A 17,359-nucleotide genomic window follows, 5' to 3' on the forward strand; every position below is an offset into this window, starting at 1 on the left:
AATCAAGTATTCAAAACATTGTTCAAACGACAATGACAAGTGTGTTTTTACCCGACGCTTTTGCGTGCATGTCTGTTCCTGTTTTTGTGCCCCGCCGAGCTGAGCGGATCACGTGACCTCGCGACTCCGAAATAATTGTATGCTTTCTTGAGTTCGGCGTTCTAAATATCTCTTACTGAGCCCTTACAAAAACACTTAAAAAATGTTTCGTCAATTGTACAGATACATTTTTTTCAGTCACATAATATATTTTTAAGCGTTGAGCAACTTAACAATTGTTAAGAGAAAACCAAAGGGGGGTCGGATAGCAGACGACAGTAGAAAAAGAGAGAGAAAAAAAGAAAAGGAAGCGGGACGATCCAACCAATTGCAGCTCGAAGATAATATTTGAATTCTCGCATATAATGCGATGCCGCGAGAGATTCAAATGTTCAACGCTTTTTTCTCTACACCGCACACAGTATAAGGTATCAAGTCATGAACCTCATGTAAGCAGAAATTATTTTTTATTTTTTATCACTCACGACTTCACTTATGCCGTACATTCCCGCTAGTAATCTACCATGTGATACTGAAACTGGTTCTTTTGGCGGTAAATAGGGACCTTTTTCTCCCATGTAAACGTACGGTAATCTCAGAATCCAGTAGGCACTTTGAGAAAGTTTGATGGGTTCTTCACAGCCCGTGACAAAGATTGGGCACGGAGGTGGACCAGGTTGCACTCGAGGATTCAATGTAACATGAACTGGAGCTTTTGGCGTTACGACATGTATCCTCATCAATTGTGCAATCAAGGGTTTGGGTTGCCTATGGATCATAATTATTAGAATTGATAATGTCACAATATTTAAAGATTATCATTTTTTTTAACTCGACAGATGTTTTTTTTTTTTTTTACCTGCAAGGGCAGGGGAAATAGAGGGGCATATCTGCTGTGCTTGAGGTCACTTTGTTTCCATTATCTTTCACCGTACCGATTCCAGTTGCTTTCAACACTTTGTCAGGAGTAGCAGCCATAAATCGATGACCCCTCGGACACTCGTACTCCACACCAACAAATATTTTGACAAGCAGTTCTTTGCCTTTTTTCACTTTTCTTCCTCGTATTACGTTAACTGATTGAAAATTTTTCCCACGCGGATTAAAGCTGTGCTGGTTATTTTCTACACCAGGCCAGAGAGAAGATCTATCTTTTTGATGTTCCAATCTAAACAAACAAGATAACCAGTTTGACTAAAACTTTAATATTTAGTTTTTTTTTTTTTTTTTTTTTAATTCTAATAATATCATGTACCTGACAGTAACGTCCCAAGGAAGTAAGAAAGCAGAATTAGCTAGAACACCTGATTGGTGCTGTAATCCTAAATTGTGTGAGTATATACTACTAGATCCTAAACAAACTAAAGACCAGCTAGAAAACTGAGGAAGTAAACCAGCAGGTGACTCTGTGTGTAACATTCCAGGAAGATATTCCGTTGTCGAAGGTTGTCTCTTTATAGACTTCTCTTTGCAATTTTCGGAATCCACGTCTGAGACGGCAATCACAATTTTGTTTTCATCACCAGGTGTGAAACTAGTTTTGTCGCTTAGTCTTGCGGCATCTTCCTCAACAAGATCACTTTGCGCAGGAGGTGACTGTCCACCACTACCGTAAGCTGTGATTTCATCTTTGAACTCATCATTGACTCCCAGGCTATAAACTTGAGTTTGATCTTGTGGTGTAGAAACATCAGTTCGTACTATTGAATCTTTACGGTTAGTTGGAAATTGCGCTGCTCTAAAAATACATGAAAATACTTATTATTTTTGTAAGTAATTGTAAAAACATCCTTTGCTTTTATTTACCGATAATTATGTATACTCGGTTGAAAAACCGGAAATCTATAGGATTCTAGCTGATTACAACCACACTGCATGGATAAAATGTGGAAGTAATCATAATTAGCTTGTTTTAATTTGAAGGGGTCTTCCCGTGATCCTTGACTCCGACCACAATTACAAGCGCAAATGTATCGGACTCCACTGCAGTGTTCCATGGAAGATAAATCACTAAAAATTGGTAAAATAATTTATTCATTTTGTTTCCTTTGAATAAAAATGTATTCCAAATGTTTCTCATCAGAATCTTACTAGAAATCTTCTCTGTCTTCGAGCGATTCACCACCACCAGCTCCCTCACCACCACCTTTGTGGATTGGATTTGTACAAGGATTGCCAGTAAGGGATAGTACTTGACACATTTGTCGACCTGTTCGCCAGTGTTTTTCACATTCTTCTTGTAACTTTTCACTGAATTCTTCAAAAAGAGGACCTCTGGCGTGCATCTCGAAGACAGCCATTGCATGAGCCAACTTTGATTCATGATAAGATCTGCATTTTAAAAACGTAGTTTTTACAACATACCATTCCAATGTAAACTTTAATGCATTTAGATAGATTTACTATTACAACATTCATTACCTAGTGTAGTGCTGTGGAAGATTTTCTTGGTAAGCTTGCAAAGCTCTTGGTAAAACTTTAGTGCAACGACTTTTGCTGAATTTAACATCAGTATCTAACAATCCATGTAGACTAGAAAGTTCTTTGTCTGCTCCACCAACAAAAAATTCATGTACTTTGTTTGCTACCTCAAAGAATAAAGCCAGCGTAGGTATCTTAAATAAAAATTACATATTTAGGTATTATTTTATGAGTCGAAAAATTTGAATGATGTAAAAATACCTCAAAATGGGCTGGAACCTGATGACGACCTACATTGTCATCAAAGCCTTTAGAAAAAGCTAAGTTTATGTGCTGTTGTAAAAACTTTTTGAAATTGTAAGATTCTAGAATAACAGTGCACATTAAAATGGTTTGCATAATTTTAATTGCATTAAATCAAATATTTTTACCATCTTCTGATTCATCACTACTCAGAGCGTCGAAATTTCCTAAATTCTTTGAACCTGATGCTCCAGGATTAACTGCACAACTCTTGATCAATTGTTGTGTCATATAGGCCAAAATGTCACGGGTATCACTATTACCCGTATTCACAAAAACAAATTCTTGATTAGCTGGTATCGCAAATAAAGAGTTGGAACTGTAATGTTAAGATGAGCTTATTATTACAAATAATAATACTTAGCTTGTAAAATTTTTATCAAAACAAATTAATTTACCTTATGTTTGTAACTATTCTATTCTTTCTCAAGATTTGATATATTTTATCTTCCAACGCGTGTTCAAGCTTCTTTATACTAGCTCCACTATCTGGATCACGAAAAATTGGTGGGCAGGTTTCAAAATAAAATAATACACGAGGTGAACACGGTCTTCCATTAGAGAGCCAATCTTTTGGCAATCCAGAAATAGTGCTTAAAAAGTCTGACAGCTGCGGTAAAGTCTTTTGCCTGTACAATGTAAAACAAAGTACTTTCTAGATCATAAAATTCCAATACCATTATTGTGTCAATTAAAACCATACCTGATTATTTCAATAGCCCTAAATAGCTGAATGTAACTGTGATCAAAATTATGTGTTGGGTGACTCAAAATGACAACGTGAGATATGTGAAGTAAGACAAGAAGTCCTTTACAATATTTGTGTCTCATATGTGCCCAAGCACTAAGAAAGTCTTTACGTTTTTGCTTTTCAATAAACTGATCGTATTCATTGATGAGTGCATGAGTATCCAAAAGTCCTTTGAGGTGGAGATATACAGTCCTTGTCTTTGGATCATGATAGCCTTCTATTTCACACTGTACAAGAATTGAAAGTAAGCACAAAATTATCGCAAAAAAATATTTTTAACTTTAAAAATAGTAATCGTGGTAACAATTGAATACGTTACCAATGAATCTTTGTCAATTTCTGGTTCTTCCAATAAGTTTACTTGCAAAACTGAACTAAACATTTCAGTCTTACATGCTTTCGCTCTGTATTGACTTTTACCAAAAACAGAAACTATTAATGTTTTCCTATCCAGATTCGCAAAGCTAGTAATGAAATGAAAGAACAATTATGATGTAAATTCCCTTATTCAAACCATTTTCCATTTTTATTTGTTTCACTTATTTAATACTAACCTTTCGCTTGTACAAGGAAGCTTAAATTTTTGCGGCTTCATGGCGATGTTTTTGTTGTTAAATAGAATTAATTGAAGCAACGAGACAGACCATGGCTAATTTATTATTTCGTAATTCTTTAAGACCTTATTTTCATGAGGTTAGAATTGTACTGTGAGTAGGAGGGGGGTGGGGGGAAGCGCACATACATGAGTTCGAATATTCGGATATTTGAGTCAGACTATAGTTTTATTATCTTGTCAAACTATCATAAAAACTCATACATAATTTAATACGCACTTATTAAGGCCACTTATTTATCGAACGCTTATATTTCACCAAAAATACTCACAATAAGTAAATTGATTTTATGATTAATTTTAATTATGCGATTCATACAGCTTCATATGAATCGGATAACATATAAAAATTAATTTCGCATTAGAAAAAGTATCAAAATATAAATAAATAAAGTAAACGTGCGTACAGCAATTATTTGTACGGAAATGTAAGAAAAATGTGTAAAAACTTAAATTTTAGTACGAACAATTGTAATAAATTTTAATTTGACCGTACGTTACTTTTTAAAAATTTTCAACGATTACACTATTTATATTATTTCGACTTATTTAGGGAATAAAACGAAACTTACTAAATAAAAATCCAGTGGAAATAAACAATTTACGATCGAGTTATTGAATTGTTTTTATAACTATATGTATCTTTTTCACTATGACAAAAAAAAAAAAAAAAAAAAAAAAGAAAAAAAAATATTCGCATACTACATGAAATCAATGTCTGATACTAGATTTATGTAAATTTATTATTACACAGTATAGTTCTGTATTAAGTCGCTACTTTTATTATTTTGAATCTTTTTCGTAATTTTTGAAAAATATTACTTGTATCAGTCGTTTTTGATTGTTAACGAAAAAGTTCTTCGGTCATGTAAAATTGAAAACTTGTAAAATATTTCATACCCATATACAAAATTAAACATTATTTGGATAAAATTTTTACTAGAAATAGGTACATACTTAATATCAAAAACTTCTGATAGTTGATTGAAATATTAATTTATTTGAAAAAATATATACCTAATAAAATTTTTACGAATATATTTCAATTGGTTTTGTATTTTATCTCTGATCTTAAAGTTTTAAAATAACATTATTGGTAAAACATATATGTACTAAAGTAAATTTTATATTTCAATTAAATTTTGCTCCCAACATGTCGACTAAATAGTGTTAAGGAAGTAATTTAAATAATTTTATTTAATATCAATTAGTATAAATAGGAAAAATATCAATTTTATTATAAAATTTATTACGTATAATTATTTAGTGTTATCAAATGGATGTATATAGGTATAACACAATTTTGCACTCTGCTTAAAATTATACATAAAAAAACAAAAAATGGATTATTAATTATCTCCAAACCCACTGAGGACTAGTTCGATCGCTGCTTGAACATCTCCATTAGTTATTTGCAGTGCTTGAATATTAATATAATCATATGGAAGACCCATCTCGTGCATGATAGCTATTTGCCTCTCCAGGTTTAAGGGTGCAGATGAATTTGGCGTCGTGTTTGAGGAGACTGGAGGTGTAGGAGCTTGTGGAACCGCTGGCACAGAATTTCCCGGATTATTAACACTTGGATTTGATGCAAAAGCTTGCTGCATGGCTTGGTAAAACATTTCAAAGGTTATTACTCCACCGCTGTTGGAATTCGACTGAGAAAGTGATGGCTGAACCGGTGCTGAATTTGTCGTATTACTAGCTTCGGTAGCAGCTGACCTTCTAGCTGCCCTGGATATAGCTGCAAGCAGCTGAGCATTTACTGCCGAGTTTGTTCTCGACGGTGTAGTACTACTTGAAGGCTGGGTAGAGTCTGATGACTGGGAAGAATCTGCAGCCATTTCTTCATCATCACTTTCTAGATTATAAGAATGTCCACTACTATTGTGTGCGTTCAACAGAGATGAAGGATTGGCTGAAGAGGAAGATGAAAATTTGCTAGCTTCATCATGAACTGATGATGCAATGTGATGTGCAGCTTCTAAAAGAGCTGGATGCAATTCGGCTATTCTGTTAACGTCATAATTTTATTTATTAATTTTTTTTTACCAAGAATAATAAGTTTGTGAATGAGTATATTGAATGTAGTGTTAATGTCTATTTACTTTTTAATCGATTTAACGTTAGTGAAATGAATCATTAAATCTGGATCTTGCAAAATTGCTACTGCAACAGCGTCTTCGCTAAGCCCAGGAGTGAATGAAATTATATTTTCTATATCATCAAGCCTCTTTGTTAACCTCTGCAAATAAAAATGAGTATAAAATCACCTGACTATCAAAATAAGATTTAAAGCAGTGAACGTTTTTGCAAATTCTCGTTGTAAGTGAACACTCACCCTCATAACTATTTCCAGTATTGGATTAGACATGACTGATTTATACATAGAAGCTAACATCTCTACGTTAATTTCAAATTCAAATGTTGATGTGGCATGACGTTTTTCTTTCCTTTTTAAAACGTGAATCATAGATCCATTTTTTAATCCATAAGATTCCAAAATAGCCTCATCCTCCAAAAGGCATCCACAGTAAATGAAATCTAGTGCAAGAAAATATTTAAAATTATTTGAAAACAAGATTAAAACACAAAAATATTAGGTGAATGGTGGACATGATGACTTGCATGCGTTAAATACTAAAAATAAAAATAAGTAAAAAACAACGTTGTTATGAAAAACATTACCAAAAGTATCACTTGCTGAATTAATTTGTTCGGAAGTCTTGGTTCTCAATTGAGCGACGTTATTTTTAACATCAATATCGTTCATTTTGACAATTGACATTTTGTCAACTGGATTCAGCCGTACGCCTAACAGTAACTCCATTATTCTTAGAGGATCTTGTAACAAAGAGACAAAGCAACTGATGAAATAAACGGGGTAAACGATCTAAAATGTATGCAAACTGAGTATAAGGTGAAAGTGAGCGTATTTACATATGTAAATGTCAAATTGAAATGATACACTTCTAACTCATCAGTTCCCTTCTTTTTTTCTGTCAAACTGTATACGTGAAGTAAGCCCACAGATTGAAAACTGAAAAAACAGCTCTTTGTCGTGCTGATACTATACTGGTACACCCAGTACACTGTACAACAAGGTTTTATGCATATAGTCAGACTTTATAGCGCATGTATATGCGTTATATATAGTCTATATATAAATATAACGCAAAATGTCTCTACATTCTCTACAACACTGCAGTGCAGCATGTAAAATATATAGGTGTATACACTGACACTACGGACTATACTTGTTTTGTTTATCTTATCCTTTATTATGTTTGTGTGTGATTTAAAGTTTAAAGGTATACTCGTCGATATATGTTGTACGTTGTAGATGTGCGGTTGGAGGGAGGGGGAGGGGAATTGCACACAAGGCGGCGCAGGAGGGGGAGTTGAGAAAGAGCGAGTGGGGGGGGACTCACACACGATACATTCGTTTCGAAAGTTTAATTTGTCTCTTATACTTATATCAAGTATACTTATTTATAAATTCGGTATCATGTGATAAATATTTCAGATGGGATATTTACTTATATGAACCCTTCGAGGACTTCGTCCTTCGCGTCAAGCAAGTGAAAGCACGACACAACCGTCGTCGCTATATGAAGTAATTGAGTTTATTTTACCAGTACTCTTTAAATCACTTTCAAAACTATTTGCTTACTTATTTTTAGAACAAAAGCTTCGCTTTGAAGAATACCAACAAGGTAAGCACGAGAATATCCAAGTATTCAAATTTTATTATATTCTACTTTAAATTTCTGTTTGAATTTATTAAATGTACAGTCACACTTTTATATAGTTATCTAATAACTGATCGATCTACAGGTTTTCAATTAATTCGGGGAAAAAACACTTGCGAGATTAAGTATTGTAGGCTCTTCATCGTGTATACACGCGCTTATCTATAATATGTATAATAACAGAACAACTATTAGTAACGTTATTTTTGCTCAATTAAATTGTACATTTATCTAGATTTCCTTGCTTCTGTCGACAGTTTCTGAAATTCTGCCGTTCGACTATCGTCAAGTTTTCATCCATTTGAATAAATATACAGTGAATACTTATTTTACTTTATTTGAAATACTTTTTACATTCGGGCTGATTTTTTAAATAATACTATTATTACCACAATTCTTTTTTTTTTTCGAGTACTTTTCCTCTTCCTTCTCTCTTTCTCATCACCTCGTTATAATTCTTTCTCTTTCTATTTGTCTACTTATCTGTCTCCTCACTTCTTTACCCACACTTGTATTCTTATTCTTCTTCTCTACTTTTTAGCATTCACATTGTTCCCAAAGAAGCTGGTTTCTTGTTCTAGGCAAACCAAGTAGGCGTTTCACTTTCAACTGATCCAGGATTATACACTTGGTCGTCATTCGAGTCGTGTTATTCAGTACAAGTATATTTTCTTCGTCACAATTATGTCGAAAAAATTTTATAAACTCGAAATCAACAAAACAGAATGGGAAGTCCCGGAACGTTATCAAATGCTCACTCCTGTAGGATCTGGTGCTTATGGCCAAGTCTGGTAAGGGAATGCATGTGTTCAACGCTTACCATTACTTTAATTTTGTTTAACTTACAACATGTGCACACAAATACATATTTAATCGCTGCCTTTGCTTGTAGCTCAGCGGTAGATTCACTAGCAAATCACAAAGTAGCCATAAAAAAGTTAGCAAGGCCCTTTCAATCAGCTGTCCATGCCAAACGTACTTATAGAGAACTTAGGATGCTCAAACACATGAATCACGAAAATGTAAGAATTATGACTCATAATTTTTTACTTTTATTAAAAAACATTTTATTTCATGAATCTTTTCATTGTTTTACCAGGTTATCGGTTTACTAGACGTTTTTAATCCTTGCTCATCTCTAGAAGACTTTCAAAATGTGTAAGCTTCAATCATTTATTGCACTCTAGCTATTGTTACAACTATCATTATTACATTAACAAATTCTGAGAACGTCTTTTTTTTCATTATAAGGTACCTGGTAACGCATCTTATGGGAGCTGATTTGAATAACATTGTTCGAACCCAAAAACTTTCTGATGATCACGTTCAATTTCTTGTTTATCAAATTCTTCGAGGGTTAAAATATATACATTCAGCAGGAATAATTCATAGGGTAAGTATAACTTTAATATTTATTTAGACGAGTATGATCAATAAACAAGTACCTGTTGAAAATATCCACATTTTCAGGATCTGAAACCGTCAAATATAGCTGTCAATGAAGATTGTGAATTGAGAATTTTAGATTTTGGTCTAGCTAGGCCAACGGAAAATGAAATGACTGGTTACGTAGCAACGAGATGGTATAGAGCACCAGAAATTATGCTCAATTGGATGCACTACAATCAAACAGGTTTCTTACATAAAAAAATTAATTACTAAATAGATCAATTTACAATACTTCTACCATTAAATAATTTATCTTAAATTTTCAGTTGATATTTGGTCTGTTGGATGTATAATGGCTGAATTATTAACTGGGAGGACGTTATTCCCAGGAACAGATCGTATCCTTCAGTAACTATTGTTTAATTTGAGTACTTTTTGTTTCTAATATTTTATTGTTATGCAAAAAATTATATAAATAACTATTTCATACATTAGACATAAGCATGCCGCAACGTAATCTGTTTGAATTAACTAATTATCTTTCTGTTTATGCCCTATTTTTAATATTAAACCAAAATTTCTCTTTTTTTATGTAAGTCATATACACATTGCTTTTTGCTAAGGAGAAATTTGCCTTCGAATTTATCCGTTATAATAACATTGTTCTGCATGAAAAAAACTCAATTTAGAATTTTTATGGCTCTCTAGGCTTGCTCTTATAATCAAGCAGTTTTTTTTGCAAAGGTATACCGCTTCGCGTAAGCTTGTAACTTTAATTTAGTGCTCTCTTTTCAAAAAATGTTTACTTAGTTATATTAGTTCTTAGGCAATAATGCACTGCTAATGCTGCTAAATTTTGTCACATTTAAATTTAAATTAATATAGTAGTTAATAAACTACGATAATAATACAATTTTCATAAAGAAGCGTTTGATTCTAACAGTTTATTTAACGAAAGGTGTACAAAAATCAAATGAAAAGCCGAAAATGTATTATAATTCTGAGATAAACCCTTAGCAAAAGCAGATATTCACCAATTAAATCTTATTATGGAAGTACTGGGTACTCCAAAAGACGAGTTTATACAGAAAATATCGTCAGAGTCGGTAAGTTTAAGTGTGATGTGTTAACAATAATTGTCTCACTAATACTACTCGTTTCACCATTTGTGATATATGTCATAAACATCTCATGTTTCATATACTTTTTTAAAACAAATACCTTTAATTTTTAACAGTTCTTGTGTGTATATTACTTATTCATGCATTGGTGGAATTAATTAACTTTTTTCAATGCTGTTGTGACAAAAATGGGAAAACATTATTGCAGCATTACTAAAGCCTTAAAATTTTTAATAACTTAATACAGCATGCCACACTATAAACTTTTTTGTAGCTTAGCATTGCATGTGAGTGTGTATTTACTTATTTTTTCATATTTTATAAAATGTCATTCAGTAAGAAATATTAGATGTAAAATTTTATATTGAAAAATCTTCAATATGGTAAATCAGATGATGCCTTGCTTAGCATAATTTGATTGGGTAAGTTTTCAAAAGTAGGTGCATTAAGGACGTCGGCATTTATTGAAAAAATTTTTACTACAAATTTTGAATTGTTTAATGGTCTTGCATATTATTTTTCTCCATGTTTAAATTTTACAAATAATAAGGTACCTTAACAATAATCGGATAGATATCGATCATTTAACTCGAGTATTAGTACTTTGTGGATCACCCACAGAAGAAACTTTGAGTAAAATAACCAGTCAGGAGGTAAACGTTATAAAATTAAAATACACAAAATTCATTATTCATTTTGCAAAATTGTATGGATATCAATATATCTTTTTGAAAGCGTTTCATATAATATAATATATACTTTGCCTTTTTCATCGTTAAAAAATAACTGCAAATAACAATTAAGAGCTGCAATTACTAAAGCAGTGTTTGCACGTTATTAACACGCAAAAAACAATTTAACAAAAAATTTTACAGGCTAGAAATTATATCCAGAGTTTACCATCTTTGAATAAAAAAAATTTCAAAGACGTTTTTCGAGGAGCTAACCCATTAGGTAAGATATACACTTTTCAATCACCATCGATTATTGCGTTTATAATAATATTTTAATTAACTCTTGTGTATTGACGAAAATTCTCCGCTCTAATTTTATCGATCCACTAAGTGCATTTTCATACGGACTATAGAAGTTTTGTTGTTTTCTCACGAACAAATTTTAAAACGTATCGCTCGGCAAAATCGATATCGGCAATAAATATAAAATATCACTCTATATTAATTTGAGAAATAGATCAAATCGTGAAACACGCACAAGATAAATTTTATTTTGTTTGGACGATTTTTAAAATTAACCATCTGTTATTATTTAAATTATCAGCAATAGAATTGCTAGAGTTGATGTTGGAGTTGGATTCAGAAAAAAGAATAACTGCTGAGCAAGCATTAGCTCATCCATATCTAGCTCAATATGCTGATCCCACCGACGAACCGGTATCTTTGCCTTACGATCAAAGTTTTGAAGATATGGAGTTGCCAGTCGAGAAGTGGAAAGGTGAGATGGTTTTTTCCAATTGTTACTGCATTTTCTTCGTGTACTCCTCTTAACGCAATCTTACATTTGCTTGATTAATTTTTTTCAGAGCTAGTCTATCATGAAGTAATAAACTTTGTCCCCCAACAACAATCGTTTCCATCCTCAGACACATCACAACAGTCTGATACTTAGGAATATAATTAATGTTGGCCATTAATTTTCTAAACGTAATAATGAATTGTAAAAAAGCACACTACAGTACAACAGCTATAATAAACACGTACAACTGCAATATTAATAAAAATAATTATAGTATAATGAAATTACAATGTGATTTTGTAAAAAAATACTTGAAGATTAATTATAACTACAGCGAATACTGTTTTTTTTTTTAAACAGAAAAATTATTCGAGCTTGTCTTTATTACGAACAAATATTATATTTTTTAATACAAAATAATAAAATTAATTAAATAGAAAAAAGCAGCGTTTGTAGTAAACTTTTTTTGTTTAATATGGCATTTAAATTGTGATTCCATTGCATAATTTCAATTTGTTATTAGTAAAAACGTGTGTGTTAACGAATGGACTACACTATCGATGGCAACAATAGGCTCGGAGCCGCTCCGTGCACAAAGACACCAGCGACAACTTATGGCTGGATGGTAAGTCCGCGTGGTTACGAGAATACACGATCATCTCAATTGGAATCCCTAACTCCTTAAGATTACGATGATATTTTTTTCAGCATGAAAACTTGCTGTAATAATTTGTAAAACTATGTTCCTTTGTTGCTCGTACATGTGAGCTACATTGCATGTGTCAGTAAAGTGTGTGTGAGAGAGAAAGCGAACTCGTCAACTCGTAGTCTAATAAATACGTATATAAATATGAAACGTACGCATATTTGGGTGTATTCCATGTAACTGCGGCGCAGCGATTGCGGAGTATAGAAACACAATAGTACAACAAAGGAACGTTGGAATGGTGTAACCCAATAAGACGGGAACGATGGAATGGTACAACACCGGAACAATGGAATGGTATAACCCAATAAATTTGGAACGATGGAATGGTATAACCCAGGAACCCCATAACATCAGAACAATGGAATGGTATAACCCAATAAATTGGGAACGTTGGAATGGTTTAACATATGTGCACCTCCGCTCCTCCACATCAACTTCCGCAAGTCATACGTCAATACACGTCAGCTTTAGGCTTGCATGCATGCTTGGGCTATGTTTATTAAAAAAGTGTAGTTAAAAATCGCATCTTCCAAATAACTAAGGGTTATCGAAAATCTTTAGATTGATTTTATTAAGGAGTGAAAAGTCCGTCTGAAGAGGAGTTTTGAATTGTAATTTTTTACACTCAAGTTAAAATAAAATGAGTGCAATGAACCTGGATTTAAGTAGCAGCGGTGGTGCCGAGGAAGAGTATGAGCCACTAGAAGCTTCTCTCAAAAATGTCATTGATATGCACTCCCTAAAATGGATTTTTGTCGGTGGCAAGGGTGGTGTTGGAAAAACAACTTGCAGGTTAGATTAGCCAACTCATCATTGTATTTTTTTACTGTAAAAACAACGTAAGTATAGTGAGTACTTTTTTAAATTTATTGGTTAAAAATTTATTTAGCTGCTCCTTGGCTATACAATTGGCAAGGGTAAGGACCAATGTATTGATCATTTCCACTGATCCTGCCCACAACATATCCGATGCATTTGATCAGAAATTCAGCAAAGTACCAACAAATGTTAAGGGTTTTGATAATCTCTTTGCTATGGAAATTGACCCCAATGCAGGAATTACGGAATTGCCAGATGATTATTTTGAAAACGAAGGTTTGACGTTATTAAAAACTCTTTGGTCTAACTAACAATTAAAACTAACATAATATTTCAGGAGCTGGAGAAACCATGCGTTTAAGTAAAAGTGTAATGCAAGAAATTGTAGGAGCTTTCCCTGGTATAGATGAAGCTATGAGTTATGCAGAAGTGATGAAGCAAGTTGATAAGTTTTTAAACAATAAAGAAAATTTAAATAACATTAATAACAGTTTTCGTACATTTTCAGATTAGTAAAAAGTATGAATTTCTCTGTGGTTGTATTTGATACTGCTCCAACAGGCCACACTTTGAGACTATTATCATTCCCGCAAGTAGTTGAAAAAGGTTTGAGCAAGCTTATGAAGTTGAAGATGAAAATAAGTCCATTCATTACACAGGTGAAAATCGAGAATTTTCTTAATTTTACCAATCTTACCACTTTCCAAATTAAAATTAAATTAAAACTTTTTTTGACAATTGCAGTTCAGTTCTTTGCTTGGTATAACAGATTTCAATGTGGATTCATTTTCAAATAAAATCGATGAAATGCTCGCTGTCATTCATCAAGTCAATGAACAGTTTAAGAATCCAGATCAAACCACATTTGTGTGTGTTTGCATAGCAGAATTCCTGTCATTGTATGAAACTGAAAGATTAGTTCAAGAATTAACCAAATGTGGAATCGATACACATAACATAATTGTCAATCAATTATTGTTCCTCAAAGATGGTGATTCGCCTTGCAGATTATGCCTGGCAAGACACAAAGTACAGGAAAAATATTTGGATCAGGTCTGTATCTATTCGAGCCTTTATTTCTCATTTGAGGAGGAAGAAAATATCACTTGCGTCATTAAATTATTTTTTTTAATAGATTATGGATCTTTATGAAGATTTTCATATAACTAAATTACCATTACTGGAAAGAGAAGTTCGTGGAGTTCCTCAAGTCCGTGAATTTTCGGAAAATCTTGTCAAGCCGTATCAACCGTGAGATTTTTGAAAAGTGTATATATGAATAAATGATAAGGGGATATTTTTAAATTTTACATATGTTAATCATTCTAAGTCTTACAACATGAGCAATCATAAAGGATAACTTTTTAATTATAACAAATCTGAAGAAAATATTTTATTTTTGTACATTTGCACAACCCTGTTAAAAAGTATCCAAAATTGAACAGAAAGGTTACTTATTTAGCATTAACAAACTTTTTAGTAATGAAATACCTTTAATAAATTAAAAATTGCGTTAAAAGTTTTTTTCATCTTGAGCATTTATTACTTTTTTTTTTTTTTTAATGAAAGATGACCATCCAATAATTTAAAAGCAAAAAACATTCTTAAACTGAAGATTATGGTTGCTTTTAATATATAGTTAGTACATTATTCGCTAAATGAGCCAATGCTGGAATATATAAAAAAATTAATTGTTTGAGTTCTGTGGCTTTTACAGGAAAGTAATGTATAAATATATAAGAAAAGCAATCTACAATGTAAAAAACGTAACGATATAACTATCCATTGAATAAAAGTGCAGAAAAACAAATTTAATTAAAATTTATGTAAAAAAAAATAGAAACGATAAATGCTCAAAAAATTTAAACAAGATGAATTGTGTTCGATAATTCATGAGTTATTCCTCCAAGTCTAAATCTTCTAGTTCGTCTTCAATACCTTCTAAATCTTCTTCCACAAACAGATTCTCGTTTATGGCTAAAGTTTCACTTACACTTGCTGCTGCTAATAATTTTGATAGATATTAATATACTTCTAAAACTGAAACAACAAATTGGAGTAGTAAAACATAAAACTTACATGATGCTTGTGTTTCGACATTGCTACTATCGTTTGATTCAGAAGGAGTGACTTCTTTTGGTTTTTTATCCCGATCAGTTGCTACTGTGCATATTCCTGAGGTATCAACTTGACTAGCTTCCATAACAAGTCGATCTACGTCTAATTCTCGATATTCGACACTCTCCTCATCCTCCTCTTCACGTTCGTAAGTCGCAATTGCTTCATCACCATCATCATTGACTGAACAAAAACACAAATTTTATAATACGGAAAAATGTTTTTTTTAAATACAAAATTTGTATAATACACATTAACAAGATTCAACATCTTACCATCTCCAGCAGCAAGTTCAGGATTGAAGTAGAACATTTCTCTGCCTGAAATTCCAACTTGTCTGCCAGCTTTGTAATCGTTTCGTTTCTTTTCTTCATCCTTAATAGCTTGTTGTTTCTTCTCTTGTAGCTTCCTCTTTTTCCAAGCCAAAAATGTTTCCAATGTAATTTTAGTCTGCAATGCAATAGATATGAATTTTCATAAGTAGTTATTGTGCTACAAAATTCAATATGATTTGTAGGTATTTCATTTTTGAACCAGAATTTAGTTTGAAGCACTCACTTGATTTGGTCCTAGATTAGCTCTTTCTTTTTCAATAAGATCTTCTAATGAAATTTCATTCTTTTTTTCTTCTTTCTTTTTAATATCTTTTTTCAAAACAAAACCAGGTGGCAGCGCATGGCGGTAAATACATTTCTGTCCAGATGGGCATTCCCAAAACCAGCCATACTTAGATTTTTCCACAGCTTCTAGGAAATGTTTACATATCTGATACAAAAAAACGTAAGCTAATTAATTTATTGTATGTGGAGAAAAAAAGAAGAAAAGCAGTAACACGCACAATGTCGGTAGTAGGTCTATGACCACCACTGCCGTGTTTTTTCTCTACAACTTGTTTCAGCTTATCTTCATCCCAATCATCCATGGTATCTGTCTCTTTGTCTGCATCTTTATCGAGATCACAGTAGAGTGATCGTTTTTCAGCCTTTCTTTCAACAGTCAAATCATGAGAAAATTTGCACTTGTCTCCTTTGGTGCACTGACCTTGTTTAAAGAAAGCACAGACAACAGACTTTGGATCCGTTCCTGTAAACGTAATCAAAGTAAGGATCAAACAGATGTTTACTAGAGAAGATGGCAAATCTGCAAGCCGTTTCCAGCATAATTATACAAATACATAATAAGCAAAAGATCAAAATATGCAACCTTTGTCAACTTTTTGAGCCTGTACAGGTTTGAATATCAAAGCTAGTTCTTTTTGCTCTTGCAACTTCTTTTCCTTTTCAAGTTTTTTGGCATTGGGGTCGTCTAATTTACGCGGATGAAGACCACCGGTTTTAACTTGTTTTTCAACTTGTTGAATAAATTTCTGCTGCTTTGCTCCTTTTTTATTTTTAATGCCAAAAGTTTTATCCTAAAAAAAAGTTACAACAATAGTCAAATAAAAATCGACTAGAAATGTTGATGAAGCACAGACGAATAAACTAAAAATCATTTGATTCAAGGCACATAAGTAGATCCCAGAATGTAACGTGCGTGAGTGAATAAATAGGCAAGCATTGGGACCCGAATTTCCTTACCTCTATAACTTTTTCTTTCTTCTTTTGCTCCGTTTTTTTGCTCGGAGCTGCTGGAGCTTTTTTCGGCGGCATTTTGCCGATTACCGAAATAAAAAAACCAAGACAAAATTAAATTTTTAATCAGGTATTGCTTACAAATTTAACCAAACTGCTCTTTAGTCTGCTTTAGTATTTTGTATGTGGACAATTTTGGACATAATATCCTCTCCTAACCTGATCAGACATCAGCTGTGAGCACGACTCTCACTTCCCCCGCCCCCTCCCGACTCCG

General features: G+C 32.7%; 5 protein-coding genes across 17 annotated transcripts; 2 read left to right on the top strand and 3 right to left on the bottom strand.

Annotated features, from left to right (window-relative positions):
* Positions 1–506: 506 nt before the first annotated feature.
* LOC106638622 (nonsense-mediated mRNA decay factor SMG8) lies at positions 507–4,198 on the bottom strand. The gene is made up of 12 exons (XM_014351888.3): positions 4,069–4,198; positions 3,834–3,978; positions 3,467–3,741; positions 3,162–3,392; positions 2,892–3,082; positions 2,722–2,825; positions 2,461–2,654; positions 2,131–2,370; positions 1,846–2,049; positions 1,295–1,777; positions 899–1,207; positions 507–807 (listed from the first exon to the last, which is right to left on the bottom strand). The coding sequence occupies exons 1-12, from the start codon at positions 4,107–4,109 to the stop codon at positions 507–509; spliced, it is 2,718 nt and encodes a 905-aa protein (XP_014207374.2). The 5' UTR covers positions 4,110–4,198.
* A 1,157-nt stretch (positions 4,199–5,355) lies between these two features.
* LOC106638608 (ubiquitin-like protein 7) lies at positions 5,356–7,236 on the bottom strand. Of its 3 annotated transcripts, none has more exons than XM_089591929.1 (5): positions 7,099–7,236; positions 6,819–7,023; positions 6,472–6,674; positions 6,239–6,375; positions 5,356–6,143 (listed from the first exon to the last, which is right to left on the bottom strand). In XM_089591929.1, exons 2-5 carry the CDS (start codon positions 6,958–6,960, stop codon positions 5,477–5,479), a joined length of 1,149 nt encoding a protein of 382 aa, XP_089448055.1. In that variant the 5' UTR covers positions 6,961–7,023; positions 7,099–7,236; the 3' UTR covers positions 5,356–5,476. The 3 variants fall into 3 exon arrangements, with proteins under 3 accessions (XP_089448055.1, XP_089448052.1, XP_089448054.1); XM_089591926.1 differs by having other exon boundaries at positions 6,819–6,974; positions 7,071–7,236; XM_089591928.1 differs by lacking the exon at positions 7,099–7,236 and having other exon boundaries at positions 6,819–7,062.
* Positions 7,237–7,591: 355 nt separating this feature from the next.
* On the top strand, positions 7,592–12,248 carry LOC106638609 (mitogen-activated protein kinase p38b). Of its 9 annotated transcripts, none has more exons than XM_089591844.1 (12): positions 7,592–7,746; positions 7,814–7,846; positions 8,424–8,673; positions 8,775–8,904; positions 8,982–9,040; positions 9,134–9,275; positions 9,353–9,515; positions 9,598–9,669; positions 10,298–10,377; positions 11,268–11,346; positions 11,671–11,844; positions 11,933–12,248. In XM_089591844.1, exons 3-12 carry the CDS (start codon positions 8,567–8,569, stop codon positions 12,016–12,018), a joined length of 1,092 nt encoding a protein of 363 aa, XP_089447970.1. In that variant the 5' UTR covers positions 7,592–7,746; positions 7,814–7,846; positions 8,424–8,566; the 3' UTR covers positions 12,019–12,248. The 9 variants fall into 9 exon arrangements, with proteins under 9 accessions (XP_089447970.1, XP_014207354.2, XP_089447968.1 ...); XM_014351868.2 differs by having other exon boundaries at positions 8,464–8,673; XM_089591842.1 differs by having other exon boundaries at positions 7,592–7,846.
* Positions 12,249–12,985: 737 nt separating this feature from the next.
* LOC106638668 (ATPase ASNA1 homolog) lies at positions 12,986–14,817 on the top strand. Its single transcript, XM_014351954.2, has 6 exons — positions 12,986–13,366; positions 13,464–13,669; positions 13,731–13,830; positions 13,902–14,052; positions 14,138–14,446; positions 14,529–14,817. The coding sequence occupies exons 1-6, from the start codon at positions 13,215–13,217 to the stop codon at positions 14,646–14,648; spliced, it is 1,038 nt and encodes a 345-aa protein (XP_014207440.2). The 5' UTR covers positions 12,986–13,214; the 3' UTR covers positions 14,649–14,817.
* On the bottom strand, positions 14,535–17,275 carry LOC106638667 (zinc finger CCCH domain-containing protein 15 homolog). 3 transcript variants are annotated; one of them, XM_089592239.1, is made up of 7 exons: positions 17,089–17,275; positions 16,715–16,922; positions 16,350–16,594; positions 16,070–16,276; positions 15,787–15,961; positions 15,500–15,694; positions 14,535–15,391 (listed from the first exon to the last, which is right to left on the bottom strand). In XM_089592239.1, the coding sequence occupies exons 1-7, from the start codon at positions 17,158–17,160 to the stop codon at positions 15,291–15,293; spliced, it is 1,203 nt and encodes a 400-aa protein (XP_089448365.1). In that variant the 5' UTR covers positions 17,161–17,275; the 3' UTR covers positions 14,535–15,290. The 3 variants fall into 3 exon arrangements, with proteins under 3 accessions (XP_089448365.1, XP_089448364.1, XP_014207439.2); XM_089592238.1 differs by having other exon boundaries at positions 14,536–15,394; positions 15,473–15,694; positions 17,089–17,274; XM_014351953.2 differs by having other exon boundaries at positions 14,537–15,397; positions 15,473–15,694; positions 17,089–17,273.
* Between the last annotated feature and the right edge of the window lie 84 nt (positions 17,276–17,359).

Source organism: Copidosoma floridanum, unplaced genomic scaffold (assembly GCF_036245765.1).
Source record: "Copidosoma floridanum isolate Cflo_tuat_1 unplaced genomic scaffold, Cflo_Japanese_pri ptg000014l, whole genome shotgun sequence".
Classification (NCBI taxonomy): Eukaryota; Metazoa; Arthropoda; class Insecta; order Hymenoptera; family Encyrtidae; genus Copidosoma; species Copidosoma floridanum.